Source organism: Dromiciops gliroides, chromosome 1, assembly GCF_019393635.1.
Source record: "Dromiciops gliroides isolate mDroGli1 chromosome 1, mDroGli1.pri, whole genome shotgun sequence".
In the NCBI taxonomy this organism is placed as follows: domain Eukaryota; kingdom Metazoa; phylum Chordata; class Mammalia; order Microbiotheria; family Microbiotheriidae; genus Dromiciops; species Dromiciops gliroides.
Window position 1 is genome coordinate 739,694,750 of NC_057861.1, and position 16,848 is coordinate 739,711,597.

The window sequence follows — 16,848 nt, forward strand, 5'->3', positions numbered from 1 at the left end:
GTCATGTTGCTTATAGACAATGACTAGATCCACATTACCAAGAGAAGCATCCTAGAAACAGGCCGGCTCTTCCTTTTAAACCAAGGAATAACTTTTCTAATTTGATAAAACGCTCTTTTCAGTTAGAGAGGGCTGAATGAAAATATGAAAGTTACATTTAATTGTAGGCTTATTACAGAAATTTATGTACATTCTAAAATCATTAGCTCATTTTTCAACAAGGTAGAAGTTGGCAATGAAATTATTAAGCCAAAATTTTCAATATATTTTGCTCTAATATTTTAACAGTGTATATCTTTAAAAAGTACTATCATGCACAAAAGCATATATTATATGTATATGAGAACACACACATATACATGTATATAGTGTGTTGTTAAATATTTAAACTGGCTCTCAAAAAGAAATACAAGACACTTTCAAATCTGCTTTAATAACATTTCATTCATCACTTTAAGTCTAAGCAATGAACAAACAAAAAATCAAGCCCTGATTTTTTAGTTTGCCCCTTTCCAAGGTGTAAATGTTCACATAGAAAACGTAACAATTGTATCTGCAAGCTGGTTCAGTCTGGCTCCAGCGCATCCCTGTACTTTATCCCTAGTTTCTGAAGGGCCTTTTTTACTGTTGGAGAGACAGGGAGAGGGAGGAGAGGGAAAGGGAAAGAGACAGAGACAGAGACAGACAGAGAGGGAGGGAGGGGGAGGGGGCAGGACTACAGGAAGGAAGAGGGAGAGAGACAGAAACAGAGACATAGCCTCTTGTGTCACCTTTTCCTTTTGCCTTCACTATCTCCCAAAATCAGGGTATAGACACATCTATACATTTATAGATGTATACACACATACACATATACATTTACATATATAAATACTTCTGTGTATGTGTTTTTTCTTTTATTATTCTCTAATTTTCCTGTCCCTAATGCCCCCACCCACCCATTGTTCAGAGATGTATGAAATGGATCCAGAGGTTTCTCTCCCCTTTAAACTTCATAATCCAAAGCTTTAAGTGCATATTACAATTCAATTCAGAAAACATTTATGAATCAAATCAAGCATTTATTACGTGCCTACTATGTGACAGGCACATAGGGCTTCCTGAATCCTATTAAAATACTTCTCCATAAGGGGCAGCTAGGTGGCACAGTGGATAGAGCACTGGCCCTGGAGTCAGGAGGACCTGAGTTCAAATCCAGCCTCAGATACTTGACACTTGCTAGCTGTATGACCCCAGGCAAGTCACTTAACCCCAAATGCCTCACCAAAAATAAAATCAAATAAAATACTTCTCTATAATTAGTACAATCTGTTATGCTACAAGATATAAGAAGAAAACATGAGTTTTGTTTGATGGGCAAACCTTTTGCTATTTTCCTAGCATGGTGCTCTTCTCTTCCTCTCCCGTAGTGCTCCTTGTCTGCTATCATTCCCACATATTACAATATTCCCAAAAAAGACCTCATTTCTGCAATCAAAAACTTATTCCTGCTCTGAGACATAGGCCATTTCCTCTTACACTTTTTGCTGAAAATTCATCAACTCAGTTTTTGTGACCTAATAGCTTTTTTTAAAATATAGGTTCCTATATTGGATCTGTTTTATAATCAAATAGAGTTGCTTTTCCAAGTTTTTCATTGATACAGTACTTTGTCTCTGAAGGGCTTTTCATTCATTGTTTCTTTCTTACATATCCTTTAAAATAGGGTTTCTTTTCCTTTCTTTCTTTTTTCTTTTTTTTTGGGGGAGCTAATTGAGGTTAAGTGACTTTCCCAGGGTCACATAGCTAGTAAGTGCCAAGTGTCTGAAGTTGCATTTGAACTCAGGTCCTCCTGAATCCAGGGCCGGTGCTTTATCCACTGTGCTACCTAGCTGCCCCCAAAATAGGGTTTCTTACTCAGGGAGTCCATGAACTAAAATGGGAAAAATAATAAAAGTTACATCTTTATTTTCACTCCCAAATATTGGAGAGGATATGGAAAAATTGGCACAATAATTCACTGTTGGTGAAAATGTGAGCTGATCCAACCATTTTGGAAAGCAATCTGGAATCATGCCCAAAGACGACTTATTTTTCAGTTATTCATTATAAAATTATTTTTAAAATTATTCATTGAAGATTATTTTGAAAAGATCCATAGTCTTCACCAAACTACTAAAGAGATATCTCTCTCTTTGTCTCTCTCATACACACACACAAACACACACGACTAATAACTACACACACACACACACACACACACACACTTAAAGGTAAGACATTTTGGCAGGCCCATGTTTCAAATTAGGTCACTGATAGAAATTGTCTGAACCACTGAGAAACAATGTACTAGGATTTTAGATTTCATGTCAGGTGTTGGAACAATGGCATTTCATTAGGAGCTTTTATCCATAAAAATCCAACTTCTCATTGTTTTTTATGTGTAGGTGCTATTAATTTTAAAACATTGTCTATCACACAGATGTCATGGGGTACTCACAAATGGAAAACTCTCTTTGAAGCAAACAAACAAATAGAAAACAATAACAAAACTAACTAAAGGTGGGTCTGACTGAGAGAATCTAATAAGGAATGATGTTAGGAGGAGGAAGAGCATCTTTTATGAGAATGAAAGCTTATGTCCCACACTATGCACATATCCCCAAAAGCAAAACACCAGGGTGCCTGAGAAAAACAACCAGGAATTACTGATCTCCTGAGAAGAGGCTGCAGATCAATGGAAATCAATTTTAACTGTATTCCTCCCAATGAACAAACGGACAAAACAAAAGCCAAAAAGCACCCCCCCCAAATAAAAAAAACAAAAACAAAAACAAAAAAAAACACAACTTGAAGGAACACTAGATTGTAAACTAGCTACTTCAATTCAGTCTCAAAGGACCGAAAACACTGATCTTAGTGTTAAGGATTTGAATAGGCATGTTCTTTTTTAAAAATTCCTCTTATTTTCATCTATCACTTTCATACTGGTTAATTCCTTAGCTGATAATTATGGCATACAATTAAGTTCAATTAACATTCACTGAGCTTTTACTGGAGAGGAGGCACTTTGTAATAAGTGCTCACACAGCCACCTCCATTTTACAGGCCCCTCACCATCTCTCATCTGTTGCAGGATTCTTCTCATTGGCCTTTCTGCTGAAAGTCCCTCCCTCCACTATCTATCCTCCATTAAATTGACAGTGTTCTTCCTTATATATACAGGATATGACCATATTACTCTCCTACTCAATAACTTTCAAAAGCTCCTTATTACTTCCGTAATATAATTTTTTTTTAAGTGAGGTAATTGGGATTAAGTGACTTGCCCAGGGTCACACATCTATTAAGTGTTAAGTGTCTGCAGCCAGATTTGAACTCAGGTACTCCTGACTCCAGGGCCGGTGCTCTATCCACTGCACCACCTGGGGGGGGGGGCGTAATATAATTTTAAATCGTTTGGCATTTAAAACCCTTTTCTGCATGTATGAGGCTCCATACATTTGACTCTCTTCCACACACTTGGTGCAAGTGACACTGGCCTTTTTAGTTTCTCACACATGACACTCCATCTCCAGAATGGATATTTGTATTGACACCTAGAATAAGCTCCCATCTCACTTCCAACTAGCTTCCAGGACTCTTTCCTAGTGCCTTCTCTAAGATCATCTTCCATGTACCTAGTTTTTGCAAAATGTTCATCAGAACTTGATTCTTGAGCAGACACCACAGTTTTGTTTTTCTTGTCTCCAGTCCCTAGCATAGTGCCTGATATATAGTTAAGCACTGGACAAAGATCTGTTGGTTGGTCCTTATGAACTGGCAGTTCAGACATGTCATGGGAGTTAAGGAAATTGATGAGCTATGAATCCAAGGTCTTTGAAGAGACATCATTGTATGTGTATGTATGTGTGTGTATGTATCTGTGTTTGTATATAGGTCCCCAAGTATTAGAAAAGTAGTTGGGGGGGCGGCTAGGTGGCGAAGTGGATAAAGCACTGGCCCTGGATTCAGGAGGACCTGAGTTAAAATCCAGCCTCAGACACTTGACACTTACTAGCTGTGTGACCCTGGGCAAGTCACTTAGCCCTCATTGCCCTGCCCCCCCCCAAAAAAAAAAGAGTAGTTGGGCTGGACCTGTGTATATTGAACTTCTTGAGAAAGGGAGACAACTGATTGGAAAATCAGTAGAATACAAGTTTGATCTGGACCAGGTGTTCTGATTAAATGGAGTAAGCCAGAGGGTGATGAGTGAGGGGCCAAGAGTGTGCTTATTTCCCACCTCAATCCTGGTATGTTATAGGCATGAGTAACCTGATTAGGACAACGAGACAGAAAATAATCTTTTCTGGATTGAGTTAGGTTTCCTGAACAAGCAATGTTAGGGGGAGGGGCATGGGTTAAAGGCTCTTTGTTAATTAGCAGTGAATGTGGAGGGAAGTGATGGGGATGAGGTTGCTATAGGTAATCAACTCTGGATTATCTGATTTGTGTATTAATGGCTTAATTTTATACTTCATTCCAGTATCACCCTCCTACTTAGAATAACCAAAGCAAAATACTATTAGTATTAAACCTCAGACATTTAAAACCCTGAACAATCTTTCCCCCAATTGTTTTCCAGACTTTTCGGGGTTCATTACCCCCTTTCCTACTTGCAGTGTGGCCAAAGGAGTCTTTTTGATTCCTCAATTTTCCATTCCTTTTATCTGCTTTGGTCTCTTTATCTATAAGCTCCTTGAAGATCAGGAATTGTCTTGTTCCATCTTACATACATTGGGAACGCTAAAATTTCTCAAATTCAAAATCAAAACTCATCCTCGATCTTTGTTCCTTTTAAGTATTCTGAATTCAATACAGAGCAGGGTTCATCTTACTTGCAGGAAGTACTAGATGGATTCCCCTCTAACAGTAGAAGCAATACTAGGCCTGGTGTCAAAAATGTGGTTGAACCCTACTGCTGCTCCATATGACCTGTGTATCACTATCATTGGCCGGGTCACCTCACCCTCCTCAATCTCAATTCTCTTATACTCGAACTGGAGTTTTGGTTTTTAAGTAGTGTATAAACATGAGCTGGATACTAACCTATCCATACTATAGAAAACTAGGTAAAAAGTGAACCTAAAATTGAATTTTCAGTATGCAGACTTAACAGTCTGCAATTGTGAAAGAATGCAATTTCCACTCAATATACACACACCTATTTTCTTCAGGAGGCAGTAACCCCAATGACTCATCTAGGAATCTGAGGAAAACCTGACAGAATTAAAGGTTTCATTGTATCATGTATTCTACTCTAAAAAGGTCATTAGGTATCTTAGAGGGCAGGAGTCATCTATTGAGAACTTTGTATTTTGGATTCAAAGGGTTGCAAGGAATAGAACACAACACTTTACAGCAATTGAACTAGACTTTTTTCTGAATTCTATATTGTGATGTCATAATGTTCACTCTTTCTGCTTATCTTAGATTTCAGGGGCACTTCTTAGGATCTCTGAATGACATCCATATTTCTAGTTAAATTTCAAAATGATTTATTAAGACTTTTTCAATTAAAGTACAAAGGTTTGTGGTTGAGTGGTCATTTTTTTCTTGAAAGCAGTAAATTAGAATATTGAACATAAAACATAAAAATGTCCTTCACACATATTTGCATTACTCCTGTAACACACAAATACAGTTATATCCTGTAACTTAAGATTACAAGTTAAACTATGTACCACCTATAACTAAAACAATCTTGAGTCCTGAGCAACAAGCTTTTCTTGAATTAAAAGTAATTATATTTCTTGAGAAATAAGACAACGGTAAAAAAAAAAAAAGGTGATTTCTAACTCAACCACATCTCCATTATCAATGACTTCCTGTAGTACTTACAAAATACATATGACTACATTGAGTATACAAAATGCACAATTAAGCAAACATAAAAGCTGAAAACAAATATGCCAGTTCTAGGAATGATAATTACGTAAATTACTGTACTATTGCATATATCATTGGTACCTGCTATAGAGTGAATAACAGGAAAAATAAACAGAACGGAGAATGTCACAAATGGAAGCGACCTCAGGGATAGTCTAGTCCAATCCTTTTATCTATTTTCTAAAAATAAAGACTTGCAAAATCGCTACTGCAATATCATTTCCCCCAGAAAACCAGATATACAATAATGGCATTTCTCAAATTTAGAATATTCACCCACCAAAAAAAAAAAAGTTCTTTCCCAACCCAGGCAAAGTGTCTATGAATAGCAGTCCCAGTTCATGTAAGTCTTGTTGACTTCGAGCATCAAAAAAGAAAATGAGCAAATAAAAGTCTTCAACTGGATCCAAAAAGTTAAACTTTTAAAACGTAGAATCAGTTTTCTCACTGTGCATTAACAGAGGTAACAAAAGTTACTAAGTCCTCAGTGTCAGAGACAGAACCACTAGGATTCGAGCAAGCTTGGTCAATTACACAAAGAAACATCACGTGTCACTCTCTACTCCTCACCGCATACACTGCTAACAACTGAAGAAGGGGCTCCCCCTTCACTTTGTTTCCAACACAAGGCTTTGGCAATGGGGCTCCCAGCTCTAGCGAGGCTGCCCCCCCCCCTCAGGCGGCTTTCTGGCTGGGTGGGGCTGGGGTCTGGGCCTCCTTATACTCAGAGGCATCGAAGAAGGCTGGGGGATCCTGGGCCAGGTACTGCAGGAAGTCCTGCAGGTAGCCGAAGAGCAGCGCCAGGCTCTTGTCGTCAAAGGGCGCGCAGGCCAGCATGGCGCCTATGCGCACGAAGAGCCGCAGCAGGTGGGGGGCCCCGTAGAGGCTCGAGGCGGCCACATCGGGGTGCTCGGCCAACAGGCGGTTGTACTGCGGCCGCTCGTGCTCGTAGAGCAGCTGGGTGCCCAGCATGACGTTAAAATAGACGCGGATGCCGCCTGCCAACTCCTCGGCCGCATACTCCAGGTTGTCGCCCAGGCCGCGGGCCTTCCTCTGCGCCACGTACTGCTCCAGGATGGCGTCCACGCTCTTGGCGGCGGGCAGGGCGAAGAGGCGACGCTGCTTGGTCACCAGCTCCCAGTCCTGCACCAGCAGCGGCTTCAGCTCGGCCGGGATCTGCACCTTGAGCTCGGCGCGCGGGGTCGTGGGTGCCGCGGCCGCCGCCCCGCTCCTGGTGGCCGGGTCCCCGCGGGCGCGCCGCCGCTGCGGGAGCTGCGGGGCGTCCCGGGACGCGCTCGTGCTGGGCCCGCCGCCGCCGTCGCCCCCTCCCGTCTTCTGCTTGCTCTTGCGGGTCTTGCGGCCCGGGCCTCCCGCGGGGGCCTCCGGGGCGGCGGCGGCCGCGGCCTGGCTAGAGTTGGAGGCCGAGGCGGCGGCAGCGGCGGCCCCGGCCGGGGAGGCGGCCGCGGCCGAGGAGGAGGCGGCGGCGGAGGTGGAGGGTGTGATGCGAATGTTCTGGAACAGCGCCTCCACGTTCTTCTGCTGCTGCAGGGAGGCCGCGGCCGCGGCGCCCCCCCGGCGGCCCGGGGCCGCCCCCCGCGCCCGGCCCTCGGCCTGGTGCTCCTGGTTGGCCTTCTGCAGCTCGCGCTGCTTCTGCAGGTTGGCCTCCGAGTACTTGAGCACGCGGCTCTCGGGCACCCACTCGTCCCAGTTCTTGTTCCAGCCGCTGTAGTGGATCAGGTAGCGCACCTGCCGGTCCTCAGTGGCCACCTTGAGGCACTTGGCCTCGTACAGCAGCGGCCCGTGGAAGCACAGCACCCGTTCGCCCTCCTGGAACTCGGGCTTCGGGGCCTGCTTGGGCGCCATGGCGGGACACACTGACGCTCCCAGCACTCCCTAGGGGGCCGAGGGCTGGAGCCGCAGGCGAGTGAGGTCCGGATGCACAGGCCTCGGATCCACAGCCGAGCACAACCCGCCTAGCGTCCACCTTCTTCGCTGCCTGGGGCGCGAATGGCTGCGCAAGCTCAGTCCGGGATGTACTAACGGTGCTGGTTTCTGCGCAAGTGCAGTGCGCGCTGCCCAGAGACCGCTGCTGGGGCGCAGGCGCAGTATAGAGTGCCCCCGGGGGGCTTCAGCTGGGCCGCAGGCGCAAAGAAAGCCCCCAGCCGACTATTCCTTGCTCCTGCAGGCACAATCCCGGGCTCTACCTAACGGACAGAATCCCTCTGGCGCCTGCGCAGCTCAGACTCTTTCCCGCCACTTGTTGCTACACGCCTAGTGCAAGGTCAGCTCAGACTCCGGCTAAAAAGTTTTTTGCAAAGCATGCAAGATCAGTACAGATTCCCGCAGTTCCAGAAGCGAAGCGTTCAAGCACAGAGCCAAAATAACCGCAGCGTCGTCGGGGACCTCAGCGGCCATCTGTTCAAACTCTACTCATTGTGCACTGGATTAAATTGAGGCTTAAATAGTTTAGGAGAGTTGTGGGCAGAATTTGAACCCAGAACTTCTGACTTCAGGGACAGAGGTTTTGATACTACCTTGTGCTTTAAAATTCATCGAGGTTTGCAAAACACTAAACATACACCAATATGTCGTCCTCCAGACAATGCCAAGATGTAGATCTATTGTCCCCATTATACAGATTGGGAAACTGAGGCCCAGAATAAATCGGTTTATCTCGGGTCACATTCCCCAGCTCCAAAATGGGCATTCTTCTGGGTCACAGCTGACTCTGTGCCTGGGGCTCATCCCGGTTTTTAATCCTAGCTCAAATCCAGTGTTGTTTCTTCCACCAAACACTGTGCTAGGCTCGCTGGGTCAGTGATGCTTTCAGGGCAATTTTCTAAATTGGGGACGACATTTCTTGGAGGTCATGGCCAGAAAGAAACTAAAGAGCCCCACCTCTTGAGGATAAGAACTACAAAATTTACTGAGAACTGATTTCTCAGGCAGGCCCCTCTTTCCCAGGCAAATGAATTGCCTGGGGCTGACTGTCTTTGTCATTTCCAGATGCTTAATGGACTTATGGACCTTCCCCCAAGCAATTTATCCCCTCCCAATGTTCCCCACCTTACTCCCAGGACTTTATGTTATTATGTAAAAAGGGTCCACCTACATTAATTAGCTATATGTCACTCTGGAGCAATCTTTTGGTTCCCTTTTTGTTCTGTTACCCCATTAAAAACCCTGTCTTCTGTTCCCATCTTTGGGTATTCCTAGCTTCCAATCTTTGTGATACCTCGAGCTATAGTTCCTCTGCCAAGATTAAAGACCTTATTTCTCCTATATTGATTGTTTCCTTAATTTCCAGGTTAACAAGGACAAATTAGAATGGGGGGGGCCGGGGTTCAGCCTTCCCCAACTTGAAGGTCAGGAAACTTGGGTACGAATGCGCTGTCAGACTCTTACCTAGTCTCTGAGCCTCAGTTTCCTTGACTTTAACATGGGCGTGCGATCATTCTTGCACCCATTGAGCAGAAAGTACTTTGCGAATCTTAACGTGCCAGGTGAATGTGAGTTACCTTTCCTAATGGATACTATGTATCATCCTCCTTCTGGAGGATGCAGCCGCTAACATCTTCCCTTTACTATCCTTTACAGGGATTGCTCTGATTCTCCACCAGAAGTGATACCTCCCTCCTATGAACCTTCCTCAGCTTTTGTTCTGATGAACTCTTACTTGTGGAATGAAGTGAAATGCTTAAATAGCCCCTTGTATCTCCACCAAGAGTGGCTTGGGGGCGCAGAGGAGAGAGCCCTGTGCTCCTGAATTCAAAATTGGCCTCAGAGGCTTACTAGCTGTGTGACCCTGGGCAAGTCACTTAACCCCGGTTTGCCTCAGGTTCTGTCAAATAAGCTTGAGAAGGCAATGGTAAACCAAACTGGTATCTTTGCCGGGAAAACCCCAAATGGGGTCACAAAGAGCCAGACAGGACTGAAAGCACTCAACAGCAACGAACAAAAATCTCCACCGCACGCATTCTGGGTTCTAAACCTTCACGAGAACCCTAGAATTTCAGAGCTGGACATCATCTCTGCAGTCATGCAGTCCAAACCTTGCCGGGAAAAACCATTCCCCACAACTATGTCCCTCTGACCCTTGCTGGGGTAGAGCATGCACTACCTTCTAAGGTGACCAGTTCTGTTTATGCACATCTCTAATTAGGAAAATGTTCCCCACAAAAAGCCTAAAATGACCTCTGAGCCTCACCATTATAGCTACCCCTTCTACCCCCAGGGTACTTATGGATTCTGTGAGTGAAAGAACTTCCTCTCCTTCCTCCCCTCCTCAGCCCTAGTCTTCTTTCCTCTCTTCCCAACCTCCCCTCCCTGCTCCCCCACCGCCTTTCAATCACATACTTAAGAGTAAGACTCTAGGTCCCCATTGCTTTCCTCTGGATACTCTCTGGCTTATCTCTGTTTAACTGAAGTGAAGGGAAAACTCCAGATATTGTGGAGACCACAAGCTCATGGTGAACAAATATAATAAGAACAATGAAAAAGTAGGTAACTGCAAAGTCATTTGGGATAGAGGGCACTGTCCTGGATAGAACATTGGACTTAGAGTACAGAAGACCTGCCTTCAAATTCTGCCTCAGACACTTGCCTTTAGAAATTCATTTAACCCTTCTGTGCCTCAGTTTCCTCATCTGTAAAATGGGAATGATAGTAGCACTTCCTTTACAAGGTTGTTGGATCGAATGAGATAACATTTGTAGAGCAGAGCTTTATAAATCTTTGTTTTTGTGGGTCAATGAGGGTTAAGTGACTTGCCCAGGGTCACATAGCTAGTAAGTGTTAAGTGGCTGAGGCTAGATTTGAACTCAGGTCCTCCTGAATCCAGGGCTGGTGCTTCATCCACTGTGCCACCTAGCTGCCCCCAGGGCTTTATAAATCTTAAAGTGCTATATAAATGCTATTATTATTAATAATTCTTCTAACAGTATTCCATTAGGTGGAGGTGATGAAGGAGTTCCTGCCAGGCATGGGAGACAATTTTTATATATGATATTATTAATTATATATTATTAATTTAAATTAAACAATAATAATGAGACTAAATTAATATTATTAAGTTAATATAAATACTATAATTCCAAAAATATTTCATTAGGTGGAGACAAGGAAGGAGTTCATGCCAGGCATGGGAGACAGCTAGTTTAAATATGTTATATTATTAATTAAACATTATTAATTTAAATTTAATATATACGATTTAATTAATATTGTTCAATAACTATAATGGCTTTTATTATTATTAATAGATTATAGCTTGTTTCCTCATCTGTAAAATAAGGCTTATAACAGCACCTACCTCACAGTGTTGTAAGGATCAAATGAGATAACACATATTGAGCCTTTTGCACACCTTAAAGCTCTCTATACTTTCTAGCTACTAATTCATGTGTTATAAAGCACTTAGAAAGTAAATAAGGGAATTTACATTCTATAAGCAATAGGAAGCCACTGGTGTTTCTTAAGGAGTATGGGAGGGGGATAACTTGGTTAGATTTGTGCTTTAGGAAGATCATTTTAAAAGATGTATGGAAGATATTCTGTTGGGGGACTTCAGCCAGTGAGACTTACTAGGAGTAAATTATAAGGTGGCTCTGCAATGGATAGAGTGCTGGGTCTGGAGTCAGACTCATTTTTGTGAGTTCATATCCATCCTCAGACACTAGCTATGTGACCCTTCACAATTTATTGGGTTCTCTTTGCCTCAGTTTCCTCATCTGTAGAATGAACTGGAGAAGCCAATGGCAAACCACTCCAGTATCTTTGCCAAGAAAACCCCAAATGGAGTCATTAAGAGTCGGACATGACTGAAACAACTGAACAACAACAAAATAATAAGCTCAGTGAGAGATGCTAAGGACCAGAACTAAGGAGGCAGAGATAAAATATCACATGTGAGAGATATTGTGAAGATAGAAATGGCAAGATTTCTCATCTAATCGACATTGTGAAGTGAGTGAGAGGTTACAAACCTAGGAGAATAAAAGAACGATGGTGCATTTGATAGAAACAAAGCAAAGTTGAGAAGATGGCTGAGTTTGAAGGAAAAGATAATGAGTTGTGTTTGAGACATATTGGGTTTTAGATGAGTGCTGAATGTATCTCCAGCACTTCCAATTTGAGATGTCCTCAGAGGAATCTGTTATGACAATCTAAAGCTCAGGACAGACTGGGGCTAGAGAGATATAGACCTATGAATTATCTTCACAGAAGTGATATTGAAATCCATGGGAGTTGATGAGATGTGTTTATGTCTGCTTCTGTGTGTGTGTGTGTGTGTGTGTGTGTAAGAGAGAGAGAGAGACAGAGACAGAGACAGAGACAGAGAAAGTTAGAAACAGACAGACAGACAGACAGACAGACAGAAACAGGGACAGACAGATGCAGAGAGAGACAAAGAGGGGGAGAGGAGGGAAATGAGGTGAGAAAAGTAGAAATAGAGAAGAGTGAAAGAAAAAGAGAAGAGGGAGAGACAGATACAGAGACAGATGGAGATAAAGAGACAGAGACAATGATGAAATGATGAGAAGATGACCCAAGACAGAGCTTTGGGGAACAACCACAATTAGGGTGCATGGTATGGATGATGACCCAGCAAGGATACTGAGGAGTGCTCAGAAGGTTGGAAGAGAAACAGGAGACAAAAACCTGGAGATGAAAAAATATCCAGGAGGAGAGGGTGGTCAACAGTGCCAAATCTAGCACATAGACTGGGAAGGGTTAGGACCCCAAAGACCGTCAGACTCAGTAATTAAGAAATCTGGGGTGATTCTGGAGAGAGCAATTGCAGGTGATGAAATGGGAAGTCCCACTACAAAGGGTTGAGGTGGGGGTGGGGTGAAAAGAGGAAGTGAAAGTGAAAGGTGTACACAGCTTTTTCAAGAATTGTGACAGTGAGAAGAGAGCTATAAGAAAACAGCTTGAGCTGATGCTAAAGTTTAGAGAAAATGGTTTGTTTGTTTTGCTTTATTTTTTGGATACAAGAAACTTGAGCATGTTTGAAGTCCTGAAACTACTAGAAAGGGAGAGGTTAAAGGTTAGAGAGAGAAGCTGGGGTAGCTTGGGGAGGGGATTGTGGCTGCAATCTGCTAGAGAAGGTGGGAGACAATGGTATGGGATTGGCTTTGGCAAGGAGAAAGACTGCCTTGTTAGACACTGAATAGACCTAATGAGGTCACCAATAGAGATTTTAGAGAGGGAGAGAATGAAAAGGAGGGCCAGGATAGAGCCTTGGGGGACACCCACAATTAGGGGCATGCCTTCTTCACCCATAATTTACTTAGAAAGTTGATTTCTCAAACACAAGGTTAAGATTTTACATCTATTTTACATTTCATCTGATCAAGTTCAACCCAATGTTCTAGCCTGTCAAGAGCTTTTAGGCTCCTGACTCTATCCTCCAGTTTGACAACGATCTCTTATAGCTTTAAGTTCCAGACCTTTGTCCATGTCATTATAAAAATGTAAAGCTACACGGCACCAATCAAAGGGCCTAGGCACCCCACAGAAGGCTTCTTTCTAAGGCCCCAGCTACTTTCTGACCAGGACCATCAACCAGTTCCATAATTGTACTATTGGTTCTTCTACATCTCTTAGTCTTGCCACAAAAAATACCAGTAAATACTTTATCAAATGCTTTGCTAAAATCTAGCTAAGTTTTTCTCTAATCTACCTGTTGAGCAACCCTGTTGTAAAGGGAAATAAGGCCACTGTGGTGTGACCAGTTCTTGAAGTAGTTGTCCATGCTGTCCCTTTGTGATTTTTGCTGCCTTCTCTGACTGTACATTAACTCTATCCTTTCTGAGCTCTTCTAGAGTGTAGGCACCATGCCCTTCATCTTCACTTCCTCCTCAGCACTTAGGAAAATTCCTGCTACAAAATTGGTTTTCAATAAATGTTGTCTGAATTGAATTGGGTGACTTTGAAATGGAGCCAACTTAGGTGAATGTTTCTTGCTGCCAAGTGCCAACTGTTGAGTTCAAGGTTGAATGATAGGTTCCATTGCATGGCTTCATGTACTAAAGGATTGTCCACTTTCTTTCTTCCCTTCCAGAAAGACATTAGCCAGATTTTTATTGCTGTAGCTTTATTACATCAGAGATGCCAATTCATAAAACTCAGGTTTAAAATGATTTATGTTAAAGCAATTTGGCCTAAATTATTGTAAGTTTTTCTATCTTCAGTGAATGCTAAGTTCATTAGTATGTATTTCCATGCACAAGTATTTGAATGTGATCCAGATAGCTTCCTCCCTCAATTTTTAGTTGTTTATACAACACTGCATTATTGCTGAAACATAGGCTCCTCTCTTTTTCGAGACTCGCCATCGGTTCTGAGCATGGCAGACTTCAGGAATGGGCAAAGTGGTACTGGCCCCCTACATGGGACAGTTTGCTGGTTACCAAGAAGGCCCCTCTTATCCCACCCCCCCCTCCCCACCAGCCCCAGACAAAAACCACTTTACATGTTTGCTTTGGTGTCTGGGCTTTCATGATTAAAAATTCATTATTTGCTTTGAATCACTAGGTGTTCTTTTAAAAAGAAAAATATACTGCTGTGAAGAGTAACATGATGCACTTGTCAGTCATACTTGCCTTCATCTGAATAGATTTATCAGGTCTTTTTTCTTTAAGACAGAATCAGGTAACTGGGGGTTGAATGGATGAAGCTCTGGTTTTGGGGTCTAATGACCTGGGCTCAGATATTTATGGTCTATATTACCTTGGGCAAGTCATGTGATTTCCCTGGGCCTCCATTTCTTCACCTATAAAATGAGAGAGTTGCACTAGATGACTTCTGAGGTTCTTTCTAGCTTTAACTCTTTTATTTCATGGGTCACTGCTACCTTGTGAAGTCAGCCATGCTGGAGTAGAGAGCTAGAAAGGACCTCCGAGAGTCCCATGCTCAGAGATTTAGAGCTGGGAGGGGGCCTTTGAGGTCTTCTGGTCCAATATTCCCCTCTTTTTTTTACAGATGAGGAAGCTAAGACCCCAAGAATCGAAGTGACCTGCACAACGACACATAGGTGGTCAGAGTCAGAATTTGCTTCCCTAGTCTCTCCTATGCAGTGCTCCTTACCAATGGATTAGAATCTAGCCAAATCCATTCCTGCACAATAATTCTCTCTGTAGCTTACATCAGAAACCTCTAGTTCATCTTTCTTGTGACTTGGTCATGAGGGTCAACATTCATTTAATTAATATTTATGAAACCAACTCGGTATATGACATTATTCTAGGAAGTGTGAGGGCTGGAGAGAAAATGTGTATTAAAAAGGGATTATATTTGAAGACAATATGGAAGTTAAAGAGAGAGGCACAATGTACCTCTAGCATGAGGGCATTGGACAACTTTTCTTGATTAACTGTTGCCTTCGGTCAGCCCTAGTTTTGAGTCTGAAACACCATATGCCTTAGTAAGGCTTTAGTCATCCATGGGTATATACCATGAACCTACCTAATTGCCCCTATCAGTCATCCCATCAGGTGTCCCGCAAATCAATATTGAATTTTGTCTTTGTTCTTCTCTACTCCATTTCCCATCTTGATTCCTGCCGTTTTTGTGGCACATGGTGGTATAAATCTAGACTGATTAGTTGTAAGCTAATGTTTTACCCAGATAATAGATGTTCATTAATGCCATTTTTCATAATTTTCTCCCATCCCTGACCTTTGAACAACTGTTCCCTCTCTGTTTATGAAAATTTAAAAGTTCTCTGACAGCAAATTTACCTGTTGTTATGAAACCTTCTGATCTTTTTCCCAAAGATTAAGATCTATTAAGTAAAAGAATCTGTACTTGATTGAGAATTCAAATAATCCTAAGACCGTTAGGGATGCATAGTTTTAAATAAATAGATGCTGACTTCATTGGACAGATGAACATTTTCCAATTTTGAAAACTCTCCATTGTCCATCAGCTGAAAAGCAGGCATCCTGCACATTTTAATCAAAGAACCGACCAACGTGCATTTATTAAGTACTCATCATGAGCCAGCCACTGTGCTAAAAACACCCATGCTGTCTCTGTCCTCAGAGTCCATCTGCAATGAGCTGAAGGTTATTCCTACATATCTGCTAGGTGAATCATTCTTAAACTGTTTCACACCTAACTTTAGGCTGTCAACAAACTACCAACACAAAATCACAGACCCTTATGGGACTGCAGAAGTCAAAATGGGCCTGAGGAGGACTCACTCTGACAGTTGACTTGATCATCCAACCTGAAATAAAGACTTGGACTGACAGGAGAACTCATTCCCTTTCAGAGCAGCCCATTTTCCTTTTGGAGAGCTCAGTATTAGGCTTCCTCCAACCACCTTATATCAAGTCTACATTTGGCTCCTTGTGATTCTGGCCCAACATTCCTAGTTCTGCCCTTGGGGGTCAAGCAGGCCAACTATCTTCTTTATTTGTCAGCTCTTCAAAAACTAGCTTGCCATTGTCAAGGTAGAATGGAAAGACCTTTGGATCCTAAGAGAAACTGGGTTAAAATCCTTACCACCTGTATGACTTTGGGCTAAACATTCAACTCTTAGGCCTCAACTCTAAAATGGGGGGTTGGAATAAATAACCTAGGAAATCTCTATTAGCACTAAATCTCTGATACTCCAATCTTCTCTAAGTTTTCTCCAGGCTAATTATCTCCCCTTATTTACATAGTGGATTTGAGACTTCTCAGGAAGGCCTGGTAACTGGCCTTGCTGACCACTCTGAGCTACAATCAGCAGAGCACAAGGGTAGCATCCAAGAGACCAGAAGCATCTGATTCTACATCTCTTCATCATGTTGTTTGTTAAAAGAATGCTGATCTATTCTGGACCTTGGCTGGCCAAGGTCAAACCATCATATCTGGCTGGAGTAACTTGTAGGAAGTCGGCCTGCTTTGTTCATGGTAGGATCATTGCATTTTCATGAACAGTATCTGGCA

The 16,848-nt window shown here is 42.7% G+C and overlaps 2 protein-coding genes across 2 annotated transcripts in view; one reads left to right on the plus strand and one right to left on the minus strand.

Annotated features, from left to right (window-relative positions):
* Positions 1-16,848, plus strand: part of FHIT (fragile histidine triad diadenosine triphosphatase) — a 1,715,999-nt gene that overhangs the window by 995,461 nt on the left and 703,690 nt on the right. The window lies entirely within an intron of this gene.
* On the minus strand, positions 6,583-7,770 carry LOC122745747 (mortality factor 4-like protein 1). Its single transcript, XM_043991207.1, has 2 exons — positions 7,417-7,770; positions 6,583-7,320 (listed from the first exon to the last, which is right to left on the minus strand). The coding sequence occupies exons 1-2, from the start codon at positions 7,768-7,770 to the stop codon at positions 6,583-6,585; spliced, it is 1,092 nt and encodes a 363-aa protein (XP_043847142.1).

Bases quoted from the DNA above. Each gene is read 5' to 3' on its own strand.
- LOC122745747 (XM_043991207.1), bottom strand. From the start codon at position 7,770: ATGGCGCCCAAGCAGGCCCCGAAGCCCGAGTTCCAGGAGGGCGAACGG. The intron at 7,321-7,416 runs ATTCGCATCACA...TCGGCCTCCAAC, and splicing joins TGGAGGCGCTGTTCCAGAAC to TCTAGCCAGGCCGCGGCCGC.